Source organism: Hyperolius riggenbachi, chromosome 12, assembly GCF_040937935.1.
Source record: "Hyperolius riggenbachi isolate aHypRig1 chromosome 12, aHypRig1.pri, whole genome shotgun sequence".
Classification (NCBI taxonomy): Eukaryota; Metazoa; Chordata; class Amphibia; order Anura; family Hyperoliidae; genus Hyperolius; species Hyperolius riggenbachi.
Genome location: NC_090657.1, coordinates 170,228,049 through 170,247,099, shown reverse-complemented (window position 1 = coordinate 170,247,099; position 19,051 = coordinate 170,228,049). Strand labels below are relative to the sequence as shown.

General features: G+C 47.6%; 1 protein-coding gene and 1 long non-coding RNA gene across 2 annotated transcripts in view; one reads left to right on the top strand and one right to left on the bottom strand.

The window, feature by feature from the left end:
* The window catches only part of LOC137542057 (serine/threonine-protein kinase 35-like), a 28,232-nt gene extending 12,321 nt beyond the window's left edge, over nt 1–15,911 (bottom strand). Inside the window, exons 1-2 of the mRNA XM_068263679.1 lie at nt 15,351–15,911; nt 6,878–7,614 (exon numbers count right to left, since the gene is read on the bottom strand). Coding sequence (XP_068119780.1) covers nt 6,890–7,614; nt 15,351–15,801 — 1,176 coding nt within the window. The 5' untranslated portion in view covers nt 15,802–15,911 and the 3' untranslated portion in view covers nt 6,878–6,889. The remainder of the gene's footprint in view (nt 1–6,877; nt 7,615–15,350) is intronic.
* A 604-nt stretch (nt 15,912–16,515) lies between these two features.
* LOC137541455 (uncharacterized) overlaps nt 16,516–19,051 on the top strand; it is a 49,066-nt gene continuing 46,530 nt past the window's right edge. Inside the window, exon 1 of the long non-coding RNA XR_011025167.1 lies at nt 16,516–16,595. This is a non-coding gene — a long non-coding RNA (uncharacterized lncRNA). The remainder of the gene's footprint in view (nt 16,596–19,051) is intronic.

Sequence of the window (19,051 nt, the reverse complement as noted above, 5' to 3'; positions counted from 1 at the left end):
ACCTCCCCTGGAAGCTACATGTAGCTTCCAGGGGCTCCTTGAACGCCAGAGAAAATCGGGACCCAAACGCCGCGTTTGTGTAAACGCGCTTGAAAGCTTGGTACAAACGCTCCCATTCACTTGAATGGGAGCGTTTAACACCAAGCCCTGAACGCTGGCTGTAAACGCTCTGCAAACGTCCGTCTGAACCAGCCCTTACACTGAGGAGCCAGGGGGAGGGTGGGGGCTATTAGTACTCTTTACTCTCGTGGTTTCCACTAATTGGGTGGGCGGAGCCACATCTCCATTGTCCTGTAGGACGTCTAGAAATACAGTTACCGGTAAGTCTAACTGTAGCATTTCTTTGAATTTTTCAAAATAGATTTTCTCAAAAAGTCCAATTTGAAAAAGAAAAAAAAAATTTTCTTGTTCCCATGGAAACTGAATCCATGCTGTTTGTATCGGCAGGTAGTTTGTAAGTCGGGCGTTCGTAACTCGGGGGCTACCTGTACTAAGTTTAATTGTTCTCTAATCGGGGAGGGGCAGATGCTGTAAAAGTGGACAGGAGAACTGTGGTCAGTCTAGGTTCAGCCAGGACTAGACAATATGAAACTGCTCACTGCCAGTTTCCCATTAGAGATGTCAGTCATCGTCAGCTTACAATAAGCTTGTCAGTAAGACTCAGATCTACTTTATATGAAGAGGGTGTCCATTCTACCGTTACACTCCCTTGCATCGCTGCTGCACGCATTCCGCAAGGTGTCTTCCAATGAAGACTACCCAGCGTACACATCCGCATCATGCTGTGCAGAGGAAGCATAGTCGTTGGCCTTAATGACTGGTTGACCCATTTCTGAGCTGGCACATGTGACATGATAAAAAAAGGTTCCCCCAGCACGTGTGGAGGGGGCAACACGGCACAAAACCGCCTGGCACAGACACGTGAGGATTTAGGACAGTCAGTGCCGGGGACAAAGTGGGGAGGGGGCTGGTGTGGAGGAATGTGCAGAGGTGGCAGCTCTCAGGAAGCAGATGTACACCAATAAGCATGATCCGACCCGCAACCCCCCCAGGCAACGGGCAAGTTATGTAAGCTGCATTATTCAAGCATGGATGGGCAAATGAAGGAGTCATAACTGAGCAGCCTGGAAACTCAGCGTAAAGCACAAGGCTGAATGCCATTCACACAGAGGTACTTCTGCACCTAACCATACCAGGGCTGTGAAACTTGGCATTAAACATGGATATCACCTCAGTCACCAGTAAAATGTGACAATGCAATCACAGGTGCAGTGTTTAGAAAATTAGCAATGCAAGGGCTGCAGCAATTTCTGCATTTCCACTCACTGTGCTGCCTCTATGAACAAAGCAATGATCTACAAGCTCCATGTGCTCAATGGCAGCCAAAGTTACATACACAGCTCAGATCTACTGTGATCAGCATGCATTAGCTGCTGCTTGGAAAAAAATAAAATCTGAAAGATCTGATCGAACTGCTAACTGCACACTGACTAATGTGATACAAAGCTATGGAGAATCAATCCCCTGCCTGATCAATGTTACCTGAATGACTATTTTGGTTGGTGGCCTTAAAGAGAACCAGAGGTGGTTTTTACTAAAGAAAATAGGACACAGTGGCATGTTCTCTGCACAATGACATGCCTCTGTGTCCTATTGCCGTTGCTGCCCCCCCCCTCCCCTCCCACTGCCCCATCTGCAAAATAGTGCCAGGCTAGCAACAATCTGATCGTTGCTAGCCGCTTACCTGCCAGTCAGTGTCTTCCCAGCCTCCTCCATTGAATGGCTCCCGCCTCTGTCAGCTTCCTCCAACTGGAAGCTAAGCCCTGACCCAGAAGTACTTGCGGGTCACAGCGTAGCTTCCGACTGGAGGAAGCAGACAGAGGCAGGGAGCCATTTAATGAAGGAGACAGGGGAGGACACGGACAACTGGCAGGTAAATAGCAAGCTAGCAACAATCAGATTGTAGGGGGGCAGCAGAGCCAAGGGAGTGGGGAAGACTAGCAACGGCAATAGGACACAGAGGCATGTCACTGTGCACGGAACATGGCTCTGTGTCCTATTATCTGGATAGTCCCGAGGCTTCTCCGATCCTTGACCACACCTCCTGCACTGCAGCCCTCTAATTCTTAGATTGCTCGCAGCTTCCGTAAGCAAGCACAGCCACACAGCGCAGGTGCACAGTATGGCCTGAGCACCAGCATTGAGCGGAGTGTGGCTCAATGCTACTGCGTTGGGTCAAACCCACTGGCACCTGCACAATACAGCCATGTTATTACATGGCTAGGAGTATGGCCACAAATATAAAGAGGATAACACCCAGCAGCAGAGGAGCAGTCGAGAATTAGGGAAGGATCTGAGCATCCAACTTCTTTGCTCAGATTTACTTTAAAAGAGGACTTCAGGACATAAAATGTACCTTCTAATTAAGAAAAATCAAATACCAAAGGAGATGGAAGCCTGTGTCAGGTAAAGGACACAGTGCGTCAGGACATTTGGGCCCCGCCATAGGATGTAATGGGGTGAGCAGTAGTTCGGCTTCACTCTACACCCAAACTTTCCAATGCCTTTTTACATGTATGCGATGGAAGCCAGCACACTGCACTTATGCATAGCTGCATCACCCCAACACTCCAGCACAGACTGCTAGGGATGACAGAGAGACTTATTTTTTCATGTTAGGTTGATGTAGCTCTGAAATTTAAAGCTAGAAGCTTGCTTGACATCAGCGGTTCTGGATGCTAGCCTGGCTTCAGGGGCAGTGAGATCATTTGCATATTCAGTGGTGCATTGTGGGTAACTGCAGAGGTTCACGTACAGCTGAATTATTGCAAGTACCTTCTGTTTTAAAAAGGAAAAGCACACCAAGCATTGCTTTTTTGTAGGAGGGCTTTTCAGTCTAAGTGTGGCCATACACTAATAGATGGCCACGAGATCAACCTACAGAGCCCTACTTGATATAATCAGATCAAAGAGGGATCTAATTATGTCCACACACTGCAAACAGGTTTGAATAGATTTCAGCATGAAATGCCGTCCACTGGCCCCCCCCCCAACCCCCCCCCGTTCTCATTTGGGCTCCCCAGGCCAGCAGCAGCAACATCACCTGTCTGTCCGGCTGTCGTAAGTCCCCAGGATCAGTGCTGTCATTTCTTCCCCTCTTCCCTTCCTGTAGCGTCCTGCGACTAGTGGAAGTTCATGCAGTAGAGGGCGCTCTAATGTTTGAACTTTGGCTAGTCACAGGACGCGACAGGAAGTGAAGAGAAGACTGAGAAGAAAGTGAGACAGTATGAACCCCGAGGACTCGTGCCGGCCAGTAAGTTGATGTTCTTGCTGCAGCATTGGTCATTCCTGAATTGAACGCCGCTAGAAAGACTCACCCGACAACGATCGAGCAAACTTTCCCGTCGGCACCGATCGACCGATGACAGATGGCAATCTGTCAGTATTTTAATCTGCTGTGAAATAGTTAATGCAATTAGTGATAGTCTGCTGTGTATCGGCAGGAGTTCAGCCCAGTGAATGGGTTACTTTAGCCCCCTATACTTTCCTAGTGGAGCAGCTTGGGTATTCTTTTACTCATTGAATGCAGTCTTGCTTATAATCAGCTTTGAAATACTGGTATATATGGCATGACTGCTGAAGACAGCATCTTGAAGCAAGAGAAAATGTGTGCGTATGAGGAAGAGTCGCTGTGTGCAGCTCCCTCACAAGACATAATGAGAGCTGACAGATCTGCTCTGAGTGTCATAACATTGTTTAGAATGCTTGCTCTAGGCAGCTGCCTGATGAGACACAAGCCAACAGCAGCAGTCCCAACACAACAACCCCAGTCTTCTGAGAGAGGAGAAACCCAGAATATACACAGCTTCTCAAAGGAAAGTGAAGTGAGAGGCTACCAGATTTCCTTATAAACAATGCATGTTGCTTTCTGGTCCTCATACTTTCAGCCATAGACACTGAACTAGCATGCAGATCAAATGCTTCTGACTGGATTGGCTGCATGCTTGTGTCAGGTGTGTGATCCTGACTATTGGTGCATGAAAGATAAGCAGGAAAGCCAGGCAAATGCTATTGAAAAGGAAACATATGGCAGCCTTCATATCACTTGATAAATCTACCTGTACATACTAGATTTACATTCCAAATTATTGTAATCCTCAGATGAAAGTTTAGCATTTATACAGTGCCCCATTAAGGGCCCTTTTCCACTACGGCGTTTGCGATGGCTGAATCACAAAACTGCAAACCGCTAGTGATTTTTCAAATCGCTACAGTTTGCTTTTAACATAGGAATCGCGGTAGGTCATTTCCACTACCGCGATTCGTTTTTGACCTGATCGCGAGGCGGAGCGATTATTGCCACGATTTTGCTATGCAGTGCATAGCAAAATCGCGATCGCAAACGTAGGGTAATCGCCACAAAATTTAGCACTTTTGCTGAATCGCAATCGCTAGCGTTCAGCACGAACGCTAGCGATTGCTAGTGGAAAAGAGCCCTCAGTCAGATTAACAGTTTGTGCAAAGGATGGGCAGATCCAAACAATACTTGATTGATCCATAGTTTTTACTAGGGTTTTTATTAGTGGATATTTACATAAAAACTAAAATGTTAATCTTGTGTAGCTGGTCTCTCTAGATAGTAACATCTGAATATCAAGAGGCCGTTCTATTGTGCAAATGTAGTCCAATATAAAGGGAAGGATAGACAAGAAGATGGCTATACACAGGTATGAATTTAACATTGTCCTACTATATGCTGCCTGAACTTCAGGGGTTTTATTTAAAAAGGGTGCTGTACTAGCAGAAATTTTATGATTTGCCAGCCAGGTTTTTATATAGTCTTAAAGTGTACCTGAGACAAGAAGCTGTTTATGTACCATACTTACCTGGGGTTTCCTTAGAGGAAACCAGAGGAAAAAAAAAAAAAAGGTATACATACCTGGAGCTTCCTCCAGCCCCATGTGCATGGATCGCTCCCACGCCGCCGTCCTCTGCTGAAGGAGAGGGAGGGCGTAATAGCGCTGCGGAGGGGGGCTTTGAGGAGCCCCCCCACAATGCAGCGGCGGCGATCAGACCCCCCCCCCAGCAGGACATCCTAGTGGGAAAAAAAAAAAATGGGGGGGGGGGGGTGAAGTCTGATTGCCCTGCCTATTACACGATCTGTGCTGCGGGCTGAAGAGCCCACGCAGCACAGGTCATTTAAAACTGGCCTGGTCCTTGTGGTTAAGCCCCCTTAAGGCCTCTCGTCATTTAGCCCGAAAGCCTGGCAGAGTCTGCATGCGCAAACCCTGCCAGGTGCACTCCCGCAGCACAGAATGCTCCCAGGGACAGGAGCAAAATGGGGAAATGCACTTGGTGATGAAGCGCGACTGTTAGGCTGTTGAGCTGAATTGTGAGTGACATGAGTCACTCAGGCAGACAGCAAGGGACAAGAGGCTTGAGGAAGCCCCAGGTAAGTATTCCCTTTAAAAGAGAATCAGAGTCTTAATAATTTGAAAAAACCCTGATACTTAGCTCAGGAGGGGGAAGCCTCTAGACTCTCGGATCCAGAGGGCTCCCTCTTCTAAGGTTAAGTACCTCCCGGGGGCACTTTTTCACTACAGGGTCACTTTTAAGACAAATTCTACTCTAAATATCCTCCTGCACATTGATTATCCACAACTTCTATAAATTTGCTAGGTAGTTACTACACTTTCACTTTGCTGAAATGCTTATCACTAATTTTGGGGTGGGTAAACAGTGTTTTTTTGCACAGTGTGACTCAGCAGAGAAGAGTTTTCCTCAATGAAGGTGATAAGACACCCATAGCAATGGTGGTTTCCAGCCTGCTGTATGCTGAAGAAAATTATGCAACTATGGAACAGATTATACAGGGTGGGCCATTTTATATGGATACACCTTATCTATGGATACCCATATACTACACCATACCATCATTTTTTTTGTTCCAACAGTCTTGGAGGGAACTTTCCAATGTGGGTTAGTGTCAGACCAATAGCGATTGTTTTGTTTATTAACTTCACCATTCACATAACATGGTGTATCCATATAAAATGGCCCACCCTGTATACTATGGGACAAAAACCAAGGAGGATAACTTTATAAGTATAATAGAATATCACACCAGATAGTAAGTTACACTCCCTGTGCCTACGCCGTTACCATATGATCCTCCGGTCCCCCGCCGGGCTCAGTTTAGTTATCGCAAGTCACCGGCCCTGGCCTCATGTCCTACTTCCCCCCCCTTTACTGAGAGCAACCAGCGCAGTGGCAGTTGACTTGTAAGTCTGTGGTAACAAAACGTTAGCTGCAGCGGGGGACTAGAGGATCTATCAGAGTCGGTGCAGTCACAGAAAGACTGGCAGAACTCCTAGGTAAGTGAAACTTTAAGCAATTTACAGTTCCGCTTTAAGCCCCCTTTGAAGCTGCTTGTCCCTTGTCGCCTCCCTGGGTGGCTCCTGTCACCTGCAACAGTGCCTGAAAGCCTGGCCAAGCCCTGCTTCATTGCTCACCCATCTCTGGGAGTGTTCTGCGCAGAACACTACCAGCTGCAGAGGAGCGCACCTGGTGACTTGGCCAGGCTTTCAGGCCCTATTGCAGGGGATGAGAGCTACCTGGGTAAAAGGCAAGGGACAAGTGGCCTCAAGGAAGCCACAGGTAAGTATGGTACCTGAGTTGCTTCTCATCACAGGTACACTTTAAGTCCTTCCTGCCATTATACAGCAGGTTGAGTTAGAACACTTGATGGGCATACTCAGTGGGTTGGGGATTCAGATTAGTTCGGAGGCAAATGAACAGCAGCCAGGTAAACAAGAAGTCAGCATTCCATCAGTTACCTGAACCACTTTTTACTCTAGACACTATTCAGCCCTCTTACCAGAGCAGTGCTTCAAGCAGCACACGTAACTTGGTCCATCCGTGTCTCCAGCTCAAAAGCGTCCGGCCGATCCTGAGGATTAGCGGCCAGCATGTCCTTAAGCAGCTGCCGGATGCCCTCCGACATGGAAGTCCTGCGTTTCTGAGGGATGTTAAGTTCCATCTTTGGGTTCTCTAGCAGCGCCTCCCCGACAGGCACAATCTCACTGCCCTGCTTTATGTAGGTCCCCAGTAGCTCCTTCTTGGTCTCGGCATCCACAAAAGTGATGCGCTCAATCATGGCCCACATGATTATGCCCAGGGCAAAGATGTCTGCTTTAGCAGTATAATGACCCTCCCACACCTCCGGAGCCATGTAGAAATCAGAGCCACACGCCGAAGACAGCCAGAACTTGTTCACGTTCACAGCCTTGTTCTCGTTTGCTTCTTGTCCGGGATCCTCGTTCCCCCGGGGAGCCAGTCCTGCACACACTTTACTGAGGCCAAAGTCTGCTACCTTTAGCACAGGTGAACCAGAGCTCTCGGTAATCAGAATGTTGTCAGGTTTCAGGTCCCGATGGACTATCTGGTTCTTGTGCAGAAAGGCGATGGCACTTGTCAGTTGCAGCATGAAGCTCTTGTTGGTTGCGGGATCCGGCCGCCTGGATAAGATATACTGATTGAGATCGCCACCTTCACAGAACTCCATGACAAACCAAAGGTAACAGGCTTCTTCCGCATAGCCCAAAACCCGCTCGCCTGCAAGAGATTGAGAAAACAATGGGTTTACTTGCATGTTAAAGAACACTAAAGCAGCATGCTAAGGACATCTACGGTACATGCTATGAAATCAGTATTTGCACTTCAGTCACGCCAAGATGTGCACACAAAGCTCTGGCTTTAGTACGCAATCATTTAAAGTAACAGGAAATCACAAAGATCAAATTCTCATTTCCTTCCTATACCTCAAAGACTTTCTTATCCTATTCATAAAAAGTGCAGTGATCCATTTCACAAGACTCAGACTTCGTAGCGAAAGGAACACGGAAGCTGCCATATTTACTTCCTTTCAAACAATGCTAATTGACCAGCGCTCCTGCTGATTCACTGCCTCTAATACTTTAGACCCAACTAAAGTATTTAACATGCTTGTTTTTAGGTGTGTGATTCAGACACTGATGGCAAAAAGATCAACAGGACTGCCAGGCAACTGGTATTGAAAGAAAAATACATATGGCAGCCTCCAAATCCTCACTACAAGGTAAAGTGGACCTGAATTCAGAATGTCCTCTCTGCTCTAAAAGATAAGCAGCAGATTAACCTTTAAAGAAAAAAACATTTCTTTTACAGCTGATACAAATCCTGCAATAAATATGCAGTGTCTACTTCCTGCTTTCATGGAAGCAGACATGGGGTTAACATCCTGTGTTTACAGATTAGCTGCTCTGCTGAGGCAGCCAGCTGATGATGCTGAGAGTTTCAATTACAGTTGTGATTTAGTCCAATACATACAGTGTGCGTTTCTCTAGGTTTTCCTTCGGTCCTGTGTAAAGAGTTCAGGTCCACTTTAACACATTATCTCATTTTTAAAGTTCCTGCACACAAAGAAACTGCTTAGTTGTAGAACGTACAGGTAGTCCGACTTACGAACGACCAGACTTTTTTTTTAAACTTGGGAACAAGTCAAAAACATTTTCAAATTGGACTTGTAGTTTGAGAAAAATCTATTTTAAAAAATTCAAAGAAAAATAAATGGCTTTTAAACTTTTAACATTTATATCACGCTTTTCTCCTGGCGGACTCAAAGCGCCAGAGCCGCAGCTACTAGGGCACACTCTACAGGCAGTGGCAGTGTTAGGGAGACTTGCCTAAGGTCTCCTACTGAATAGGTGCTTGCTTACTGGACAGGCAGAGCCGAGATTCGCACCCTGGTCTCCTGTGTCAGAGGCAGAGCCCTTAGCCATTACACCATCCAGCCACCAGTAGGTACAGAGGGCAGAAGTGACACAGAGGGGGACACTGGAGGCAGAGGAGGTAAAGGGGACAAAGATGGTACAATGTTCCGACTTAAGAACCGATTCAAGTTAAGAACGAACCTACACTCCCTATCTTGTTTGTTAACCGGGGACTATCTGTATTGCTGAGTTTTTTTTTTTTTTTTACTATAAGCTACCAACTAACACTCATGGTCTTCTTCCCCAGATCTGTTCAGTGGACTGACGACACACAGAAGGTCTAAACACTCCTTGTGAAAGGTCAGTGCATGCCGCCATAAAAATGCAGCTCTGCTTAGCATGCGTGCCATTCTCTATGGAGGGAGAAGGGAGATACAATTACACACCTGCAGGGCAGCACAACCGCTGTCAACCTCAAATCTAATCTCAGACCGGTAGTCCTCTGCCTCTCATAAATAGACCAAAATGACAGGAGAGCATCGTTCTGACTCTGGATTTATGTAAAAAAAAAAAAAAAAAAAAAAAGCATATATGTACCTTACAGCTGGACTCAGGTTTTCCACAAAGGTCTGGATATTTCCTGCTTAGAAACATTCCTGCAGCATCCTTGTCCTTTCAGCTGATAAAGAGCTCTAGGTGCAGGATTTGTGAGCTTGAAAGAATGTGAAAGAACACACATTTCTTCACAAATCCCTATCGCTAAGCAATTTACAGTGTAAGCCAAGCCTAAAGGTGCACACACATTACTGTCACCTGCACTGATCGTGACCTGATCCCTTCAGGCCACATACATCAGATTGGGACTGAATGCAGAAGTGATGTGCAGGGCTGTGGAGTCAGTCATTTTGGGGTACTTGGGAATCAAAAGTTTCATAAGTGGATAAGTCAGATGATTTTTGTACAGACTATGGCCATGGTTATATGTTGGTAGTCTATAAGCCAGCAGTGCACTCTGTTAACATGTTGGTGGTGGTGGGAGCTCAGAGTCCACCTGCCAGCTGGGAACACTCTTGCATGTGTATGAAGACTAGAACCAAGGATTGAAGTTCATTCCAACTAGTAGACGATGCCCCCTTTCCCCCAGAAATCTTTACCTTTTCTCAAATAGATCACGGGGGAGGGGGGCGCACAAGGGTGGCTGTATGGCTGATATTATGGTGAAACCCCTCCCACAGTAATGTCATAACCAAGGTCCTGACAGTTTGCCATCTGTTAATCTTGTTGCATTGTGGGAAATGGCATTTCCCAATTGCCAGGCAAGCATTACCCCCTTCTGTGCATAGGACTCAGAAACTAACATTCTGTACAGATCAGCTGGCATAACTAAAGATGTCACCGCCAGTGAAATGTCAGAATGTAAATAAGGGAGAGGAAAGATTTTACAATGGGCAAACACTGACTAAAATAAAAGGATTATAAAAAAAAATAAGCAATTTACATTCGTTCCTTTTTACCTGTCTCTTTTTATCAATCTTTATATCTGTAGCATTAAGGCTAAGTGGCTTGTTCAGCAGTATGGCCATTAGTGTAACTATGCCCAGGACAGTCAGTTGTCATTCTTGAGACAGATTAGGGAATGAAGTGTACTGTAAAATGCTGCTGAAAGTGTCAGAGCTATACAAGCACACCACTGCTTTGGAGGCACAGTGCAACCGAACACTAATTTCACACTTCCCCCTATGGAATGTGGATAGCGCTCGGCAGCAGTCATGCGCACATGGGCCTCTGGCTCCATAGAAAGCACACAATTCATTGCTGGAAATATTTCTACTTTGCCAGACTGGATCTTGGGAATACCAACTCACCAGGGGCCACAGCAATTCTTTAATAGACCAAATTACTAAGCCATTCACCTGCTTCCTAGAACGGTGTACACTAGGCAGAACTATGTGGGAAAGTGCACAATCTCTAATGCTAGACTGCAGTAGGTAAGGGTCACTTTATTATGAGGCAGCAAATGTGATTTACCTTTTGCTCTGAAAAGCAACGTGACTACACAACGTGACTACACTTGTAACTTATAACAGCCCCCGGGAACAGCAGAGATGTTTACATGTCTGGTGACTGCAGCGGGAGTATAGGAGTGAAGTTACTAGTGATAAGCGCTTTCCCTCTCAGGATGATACAGCGAGTGGGTCACCTCCTGTGCTGGTCAGAGATCAGACTAGGATTACGTCTGGCCACACTGCTTAATCTGAACATCATGTACGAGCTCTGTGTAGATAAGTATCACCTCCAAGTGTAGGTCAACTGCCATACAACCGGGTCACATTATCCAATCTTTCCTCTTCATGCGTTCGTAATCCTGTCCCAGACAAACTGTCTATCCCCAGATACATTCCAACAATAAATGCAAATTAGTTTACATTGGCCCAATTCTGCAAATTTGTGGGAGTTCAAAGCAGGCAAGCACGTGTTTATCCCACAAGAAACTGAGTACGTACTCTTGGCAGTTTCCGGTCTCTGAACTTGCTGCATTGTGGGAAATAGCCGTTTACAGCGGTTTCCAACTGCCAAAAAAGCATGCAGCAGCTACATCACCTGCCCACAGTAAAAATGTCACCATGTAATAAATGTCAGAATGTAAATCAAGGATTTAAAAGATTTTACAATGGGCAAACACTGACTAAATCATTTATACAGAATTATTGTAAAAATGAAGCACATAAAAACAACATTAGAGTTAGTGTTAGTGCATTGTACAATCTCCACCCACCAGTAGCAACAGAAAGCTTTGCAATCCTATAGGCTAGTCTGTAAAGGACTCTGCCCCTGACTGCCACCCTAGGGATAGTGTCCCAATCCAAGAGTAAAGGCTTGTACACATGTCTGATCAAAGGGTCCGTCGTCCCCTCCCGCTGGGCGGGTTTTCAGCAGACAGTACAGAGCGTGTACAGTCTGTCGGTGGACTGATAAGGCTGTTTCTGAGCGATCCGCCCAGCGGGAGGTGACGACGGACCGGTCGTTGCCTTTGATCAGACGTGTGTACGAGCCTTAACAGTAATTGTGTGTAGGCACCTTGACCCTAAGGCTCGGTTCCCACTTGCGCAGGATCATTAGGAGCAGACAGTGTAGTGTCCGCGCTGATGATCCGGCTGTAGCCCTGGTCAGTTGTGTTACCCCCAAAGGCTATATGGGGGAGCGCATCGGTTTGGGACTATTGCGGACTGCACAGAAGCGAGGCCTGCTTACTGCAATAGATCCCGCGGATCTTTTGCAGGGTGACAAGTGTGAACGGCTCCCATTCATAAAATAGGTCCATTTAGCAATCTGAGAATGGACAAAAAAAAAAAAAAAAAAAAAAAATCTATTCTCCACTGAAGTGGAAACAAAGCTGCTGTGGGACAAGGACAACAATCCCTATCAACACTGTGATAAGACTTGCACTCTTTACTGCACTCACTGAAAAGGCCTGCAATCAATGCTACTGCTAGATAATTCTTATTTGCTCTAGAAAAAAAAAAAGTTTTGCTTAAAAGATGAATGTTTCTGTGATACAGTATATGAAATCCCAGCTGCTATCCCTAGTTCCCATTCTCTTGGCTCAATTCCCACAAGTGACAGATGACGACCCGGGAGAACACCTGCTCATGATTAGAATCCAGCCGCAATCATTCATATCACAGCATAATCAGCAAACAAAGCACTGCCTCTTCCAGATAGACTACCATAGGTTTATTATGCCCAGCATTTTTAGTCTCGTGTCACAACCCAATCTGTCACCACTGAGGGTTCTTCACACAAGTTCAACCACACAGCTAAAAAGGTGCCCACATCTGAGGCATCGACGGCGGCACATCTGAGGGTGGGCCGGCGGCACTAAGATTTCACGCTGAAATTTATCAGAAATCTGTGTGAGGTATGTGAGCAGCCAATCACAGAAGGATCAAATAGTCAATCTGGTGGCTATCAACTAATGTATGGCCACCTTTACTGTCATTAGAATTAAAGGGATACTTCAATGAAAAAAAAGTGGGGGGGCTATGGGGGTTTGGAAGAAACCCCAGGTAAGTAACTGGCCCTTTTTTCCCTCAATGTTTAAGTTTTCTTTAAGGTGCCCATACACTAGTCCAGCTTTCCTCATTGATTACCGGCAGTCTGTGTGGTGGCAATAGATCCCTCTCTGATTGGGGGAATCAGATCACAGAGGGATCTAACCTTTGGGTACACTGGGTGGCCATCTGCTATGTATACCACACTGGATTAATGTTAGACAACCATAATAAGTAAATCCTGGGGGGGGGGTCCTGCCTGCACCACTTTCCCACAGAACATTATGTATAGACTATGTATATAACTGCTTCATGTAGGCCACAATTTAAGATCTGAGGACATAAAAAAAAAAGTGCTACTTACCTGGGGCTTCCTCCAGCCCTTGGCAGCCGATATGTCCCTTGTTGCAGCTCCTCTCCCAGACGGTGGACTGGGGTCCCCTCAGTTGAAGATGCTGATATTGCCAGGTCAGCACCTGCACGAGCATGTGACTCGTCATCGCACTCATGTGGTCTGGAGTGTTCTGCGTATGCGCAAAACTCCCCAAGCCATGTGAGCACGATCGAGAGTCGCAGCTGCGAGCTTGCACAGAAGATGCCGATGCCATCTCCAACAGAGGACCCCAGGCCATCGTGTGGGAGCGGAGTTGCAGCGAGGGACTTAACTGCCAAGGGCTGGGAGAAGCCCCAGGTAAGTGTTTTTTTTTTTTTTTTTTTTTTTTTTTAAGGTCCTCGATCTTTCCTTCAAAGCACAATATCTTGAGAAGCCATGGTGGCTGCTTTTGACCTGACTAGTTGCTTAGTTACGATGCTAACCCGTTGGCTATAATACTTGAGAGTCACTCATCAGGAACAAATGTGAACAGAAAACTAGCATTTCTCGGAGATCAGTGATGGCGTTTACCATGTATCTCTGACAGCTACACTTCAACCGGAATTGTGGCCAAGCTTCTCACATTTTTATTGCTGACTGTTCTGAATGGAGATTTACCAGTTACAAATGCCACAAGAAGTTCTTAAAGTAATCATGCAATGGAGACAACACTAGAGTATGTGTTATGCTGAGAACACACCATGCAATTTCCCAGCAGATAGGTCGATAGATAATGTCAGACAGATCTTATCGTGATCGTTTTTCTGATCACTTCCAGGGCTGTGGAGTCGGAGTTGAGGAGTCGGAGTAATTTTGGGTACCTGGAGTCTGAAGTTTCATAAACTGAGGAGTCTGAGTCAGAAGATTTTTGTACCGACTCCACAGCCCTGATCACTTCGGAACTTATCCATCAACCCATCTATCTGATAGGATACTGCATGGTGTATTCCCAGCATAAGATTTCCACACTTCTGAAAGACACCCAGGAACAGTAATCAAGACAAGGAAACCTCTGAAACCAGTCTACAATGAGTACCAGATGCTGTGTGGTACAAAATAGCATCTGAACTGAAACCATAACCACTATACCAGCAAACCGCAACTTCTCAATGCTAGGACTCCTCTTGTCCTCACAAACCTATAACTTCAGGGGCGCTGCTCTCCAATCACAGTTCCCTCTTACAGCACATAGCAGTGTGTTTACTACAACCTATTGGAAACCTAGCAGTTTCAGAGGGTGCCATCCACCCAATCACATTACCTGAATTTACACGCAGGGTCCCCGAAACTAAGCTAGTGGCCCTTTTCATCACCAGCTACCCTTAACTTCTCCATAACAATGAGCGGTCTCATTCTCAAAACTATGGCAGCAAGTGCCAGCTTTTCCTCCATACCAGCTGGTGCATAATACAAGCTATTCTGCCAACTTTTCTACTATACCTTGAGGAGTAAAACACCTACTGTCCTGGCAGTTTATCCACTATATCAGCTGATTCAGTACTCATTCTATTGACATGCCAGCATGCACCAGCACTTTCTGTATACCTGGAGAAATAGAACTCACGCTATATTGCTGACAGCATTCTCTCTATACCAGTTGATCAAGAGCTAGTGCTGTCATCCTGCCATTGTTGTCTCAGTCTCCTCTATACCATTGTGTTGCCAGCAGGCACTAGCTCTACCTGAAGCCATAGAACTCAATGCTATTGTTTTGCCAGCTCTCCCTCTATACCAGCTGATACTGAACACGTTATTGCCCAGACAGCTTTTCTTCTATACTAGCTGATGCAGAACTCATTGTCTTGCCATTTCATCCTCTATATATCAGCAGATACAGAACTCATGCAATGGGCCCTGCCTGGCCTGCTCTCCTTTTATACCTGGAGATCTACAATTAATTTTGTTCTCCAGACAGCAGGCCCCAGCCTCTCCTCCCGCAGGCCTTGATCCCAGCTGTTTCCTCCAGTGAGCCCAGCCCTCTCTCCTGACAGCTCTCTGCAGGGTACACACTGATGTCCGGGCCTGGCACAGCTCCCAGCAGGGCACACACTGATGCCTGGGCCTGGCACAGCTCTCTGCAGGACACACACTGATGCCTGGGCCTGGCAGAGATGAGAGTAGCCAGGCCTCGCAGTGACACACCCCCCTGGCAGGCCGCAGCCCCCCGGCGGTCACCTTTGATGGAGGTCTCCACCAGGCGCAGGTACAGGTGGCTGCTCTTGTTGCCGTGGCTCATCTTCTGCGCCAGGCCGTTGCGCTGCAGGACGCACTCCTCGAAGCGGACGATGTTGGGGTGGCGGCGGCGCAGGCTGGTCAGCGCCCAGAACTCGCACAGGGCCAGTTCCACGTTCTCTGGAGCGTCGCAGCGAATCTTCTTCACGGCCACCCGGGCGCCGCTCTTCCGGGCCAGGGCTTCGTACACCACTCCGTAACTGCCGCGCCCGATCTCCGCCAGCAGGCTGTAGCGAGGCCGGGAACCCCCGCCGCCTCCTCCACCTCCCGCCTCGAGCTTCTGCTTCTCCTCCGGGCGGCACACGCCGTTCACAGTCAGGGGGGCGGGGAGGCGCTCTTCCAGGGGCCGCCGGCGCCGCTTCCTCTCGGGTCTCTTGTTGTTAGCGGGCTCCATGGCAACCCTTCATGTTCCCCGCGTGGTGGGGCGCAGCGCGAGACGAGCGTTGATTGGCTTCAGCTCCACAGCGGCCACACAGCCAGCCGGCTTCTCATACACTGAGCGCCGCAGCTGTCTGGCAGGCCAGCTATAAAGGGGGCCGTACCATTCCTGCGGAGGAGGGGCGATAGGCTGGCTGCGACCATTAGCTGAACGCCTCGCCTCAGCCGCTCAGACATATCCGAGCACCCGGGAATTTATCACGCCTTCCACACGTAGCACTCGGTGATTTTCTTGTTAGAACGAAGAGGAAACGATAGAAACGGCTTTCACTGGAAACCATGCTCCCCGGGGAAATGGTACGCTCCAGAGCGGGACGAGTGTAAACACTGCCTGCTGGACTGTACCATCTCCTTTCAGAGGGGTGCTCAAGAGTCACATGTGCCAGTGAAGACGGGGTATTTTTTCGTGTCCTCCCGCCGTGAGACAGACGGAAGGGGGTAGAGCAGGACGGGATCGGGAGGGGTACAGGAGGCGGGGGGTAAACGTGTGAACCGGGCGTTTGTCTTCCCCCCCCATCGCGCGATGGATCCGCTCCGCATGTTGGGCTCCAGCCTGTCACGTGATCAGAAAAAGCGCGGCAGGCGGTGTGTTAGTTGGTCTGTCAGGGGAGGGAGGAGGAGAAGGGGGCGGGGACGTCTGTTTTGTCGCTGAACAGGAAGAGGATTCTATGGGGAACTGTAATGGGACTGGTGGTTATGTAAGGCTTCCCTCCCATGGGGGTTTATGGCATTTCCGCTGCAGCCAACATGGTAAACTACCACAATCTTATATGACTAGCATAGCCCAGGGGAAATGTTAGGTTGAGGGCAATTAATGAGAGTTCATTGCCACCCTGTATGTTGGATGTGGCACAGAGCTTACATAATGATGAATTATGAAAATATACACATACTGTATGCAGGTAGTGTTCTATCCAAGACGTTGTTCCAGAATGAGAAACCTGCGGTGCTGTCATAGTTGAGGTACTAATATATAATTATTTGTTATTACTGTATGGTACCATATTAAACTGCAGGTGTCTGCATCCACGTGCGATGCTGCCGTACTGTGCAGACGCATGGCTGCGGGCGTGTGCTCTCCGGGCCGCGACTGCTGCTACCCTGCATGTAAGTGGTACGGCAGATGGCAGTGTGCACAACCTAGTGCCTGTTATTAAATCGGCGTAATGGCTTTTTGTTTTAAAAAGCAGCAGTATGTTCCGTGGCGCTGTATAGCGTAAGATACAAAAGGGGTAAATTATTATATGGACTGTGGTATATCCAAAATTTAGAAACTGGTACATAATACAGAATTGTCAGACATAGTACAGCAAAGTCCCCAGTATCTCACACTGGTGTGGACTGCCTGGTGCCGGATACATGTACTTGCTTGTTGCTTGAGAAACCGACTGACTGAAAAAGCACTAATCGCCCCCATGTGCAAAATGAAATACCAATTGTCCAGCGCCGTCTTATACCTATCCTGTAGCTCGTAGCAACTTTCCAAGGTCCTCCGTGTACGACTCCTGACTTGTCACCTGACCTGCGTTGGGTCACGTGTGTGCATGACAGGAGCTGTGCACGGATGCTGGAAAGCTGCTAGGAACTACAGGAAGGGTATGAGATGGCGCTGGAAACTCTGTGAGTATTATTTGTCCTACAAAACCCCCAAAAGGCACAGTAAATTCCGAGTTCACAAGTTTAGCTACAAGCAGTGGATGCAATATTTGTCTAGGCTGAGAAAGAGTTATGGCATTAAATATCATCAGCCTCCATACCAATATAAAAAGTTTTTGTATATAGATGTATATATACAAACATTTTTGCATGTATATAGATGTCTGTTCCAACATTGTGTGAGCAAACAGGATTGAACCCCGAAGAAGATAGCCGAAAGTTTGCTTTCTCTTATTCTTTTAAGTAAGCCAATAAATGGTATCATCCTGATTCAAAACTTCTTGCTTTTACTGATATCCTACTGTCCTGACTTGTATCTACGCTCGTTTGAAAGAGCATGCCGCCAGTTCCGCATCCCTGAGGATCAGTGGGCACTACACTTGACACTCAGCTCACTGGTAAAGCCCTGGATGCTTTTGCGGAGCTACCCACCGACCAGGACAGTGATTACCCGACTATTAAAAAGGCCATACTCGCTAAGTTCCAGCTCACGCCAGAGGTTTACCTGAAAAAATTCCACCTGATCCAAAAAGGATCCACAGACTCTCACGCAGATGTGTATAGCCGTTTAAGCGTCTGTAGCACAGATAGCGAGGAACTGGTCGTGGAGCATCAAATCCACAATAGCATCAAAAGTCTTGTCTTTAAGGACTCAGATCCATTGATGAAATATCAATGGATCTGAGTCCTTAAAGACAAGACTTTTGATGCTATTGTGGATTTGATGCTCCACGACCAGTTCCTCGCTATCTGTGCTACAGACGTGAGACAGTTTGTGTTTTAGTGGAAGCCTAATTCTGCGAAAGAAGCCGTTGAGCTGGCAGACATGTATGTCGCAACTCGGGTACCGGACACTCGCATGCCTGCGGTACCAGAGTCTCGCAAACCCCTGGTACCTGACAGCCGTAAACCTCCAGCACCTGACAAGGAGAGAGCTATGTCCCAGAACTGGAGAGAAAGCAGGCCCGCTGGCCCTGCGAACCGGGAGTGGGCCAAGCCCTGGTGCGAGTGTTGTCAACGGCATGGCCACACCAAGCAAACTTGCTACGCAGGAAAGCCAGCCCAACAACCTAGCCAAGTGGCTAGCACCGCAGCGACATCAAGTCCTAGAGGGGCCAACCCCTCTGCACCTGCTTCATCTACTGCACTGCTGGTTGGAGGATCAGAGGTACACCACATATCCCAGAATCACTAGCCTGTCACGGTGAACGGCCAGACTGTCATCGGACTTAGAGACACCGGCGCAGATGTCACTCTTGTCCGCTCACATCTTTTCTCGGAAGAGGATATTCTGCCAGGAAAGTACCTCACACTGACAGGCATCGGAGGTACTCGAACTAACATGGTCCAAGCCCAAGTCACCATCGATTGTGGTGTCAAAAGCGAGTGGTTGGGGTTCTGGATGATCTTCCCGTGCCCACAGTGCTTGGCACTGATTTGGGCACACTTATTTGCCACTGTGAATACCCTGCGGACCTGCAGGCGACCCAAGCAGGACTCCCTGACAACCAGGTACTGTACCAACCTTTAGGAAAACGGGGTGAGGGGAA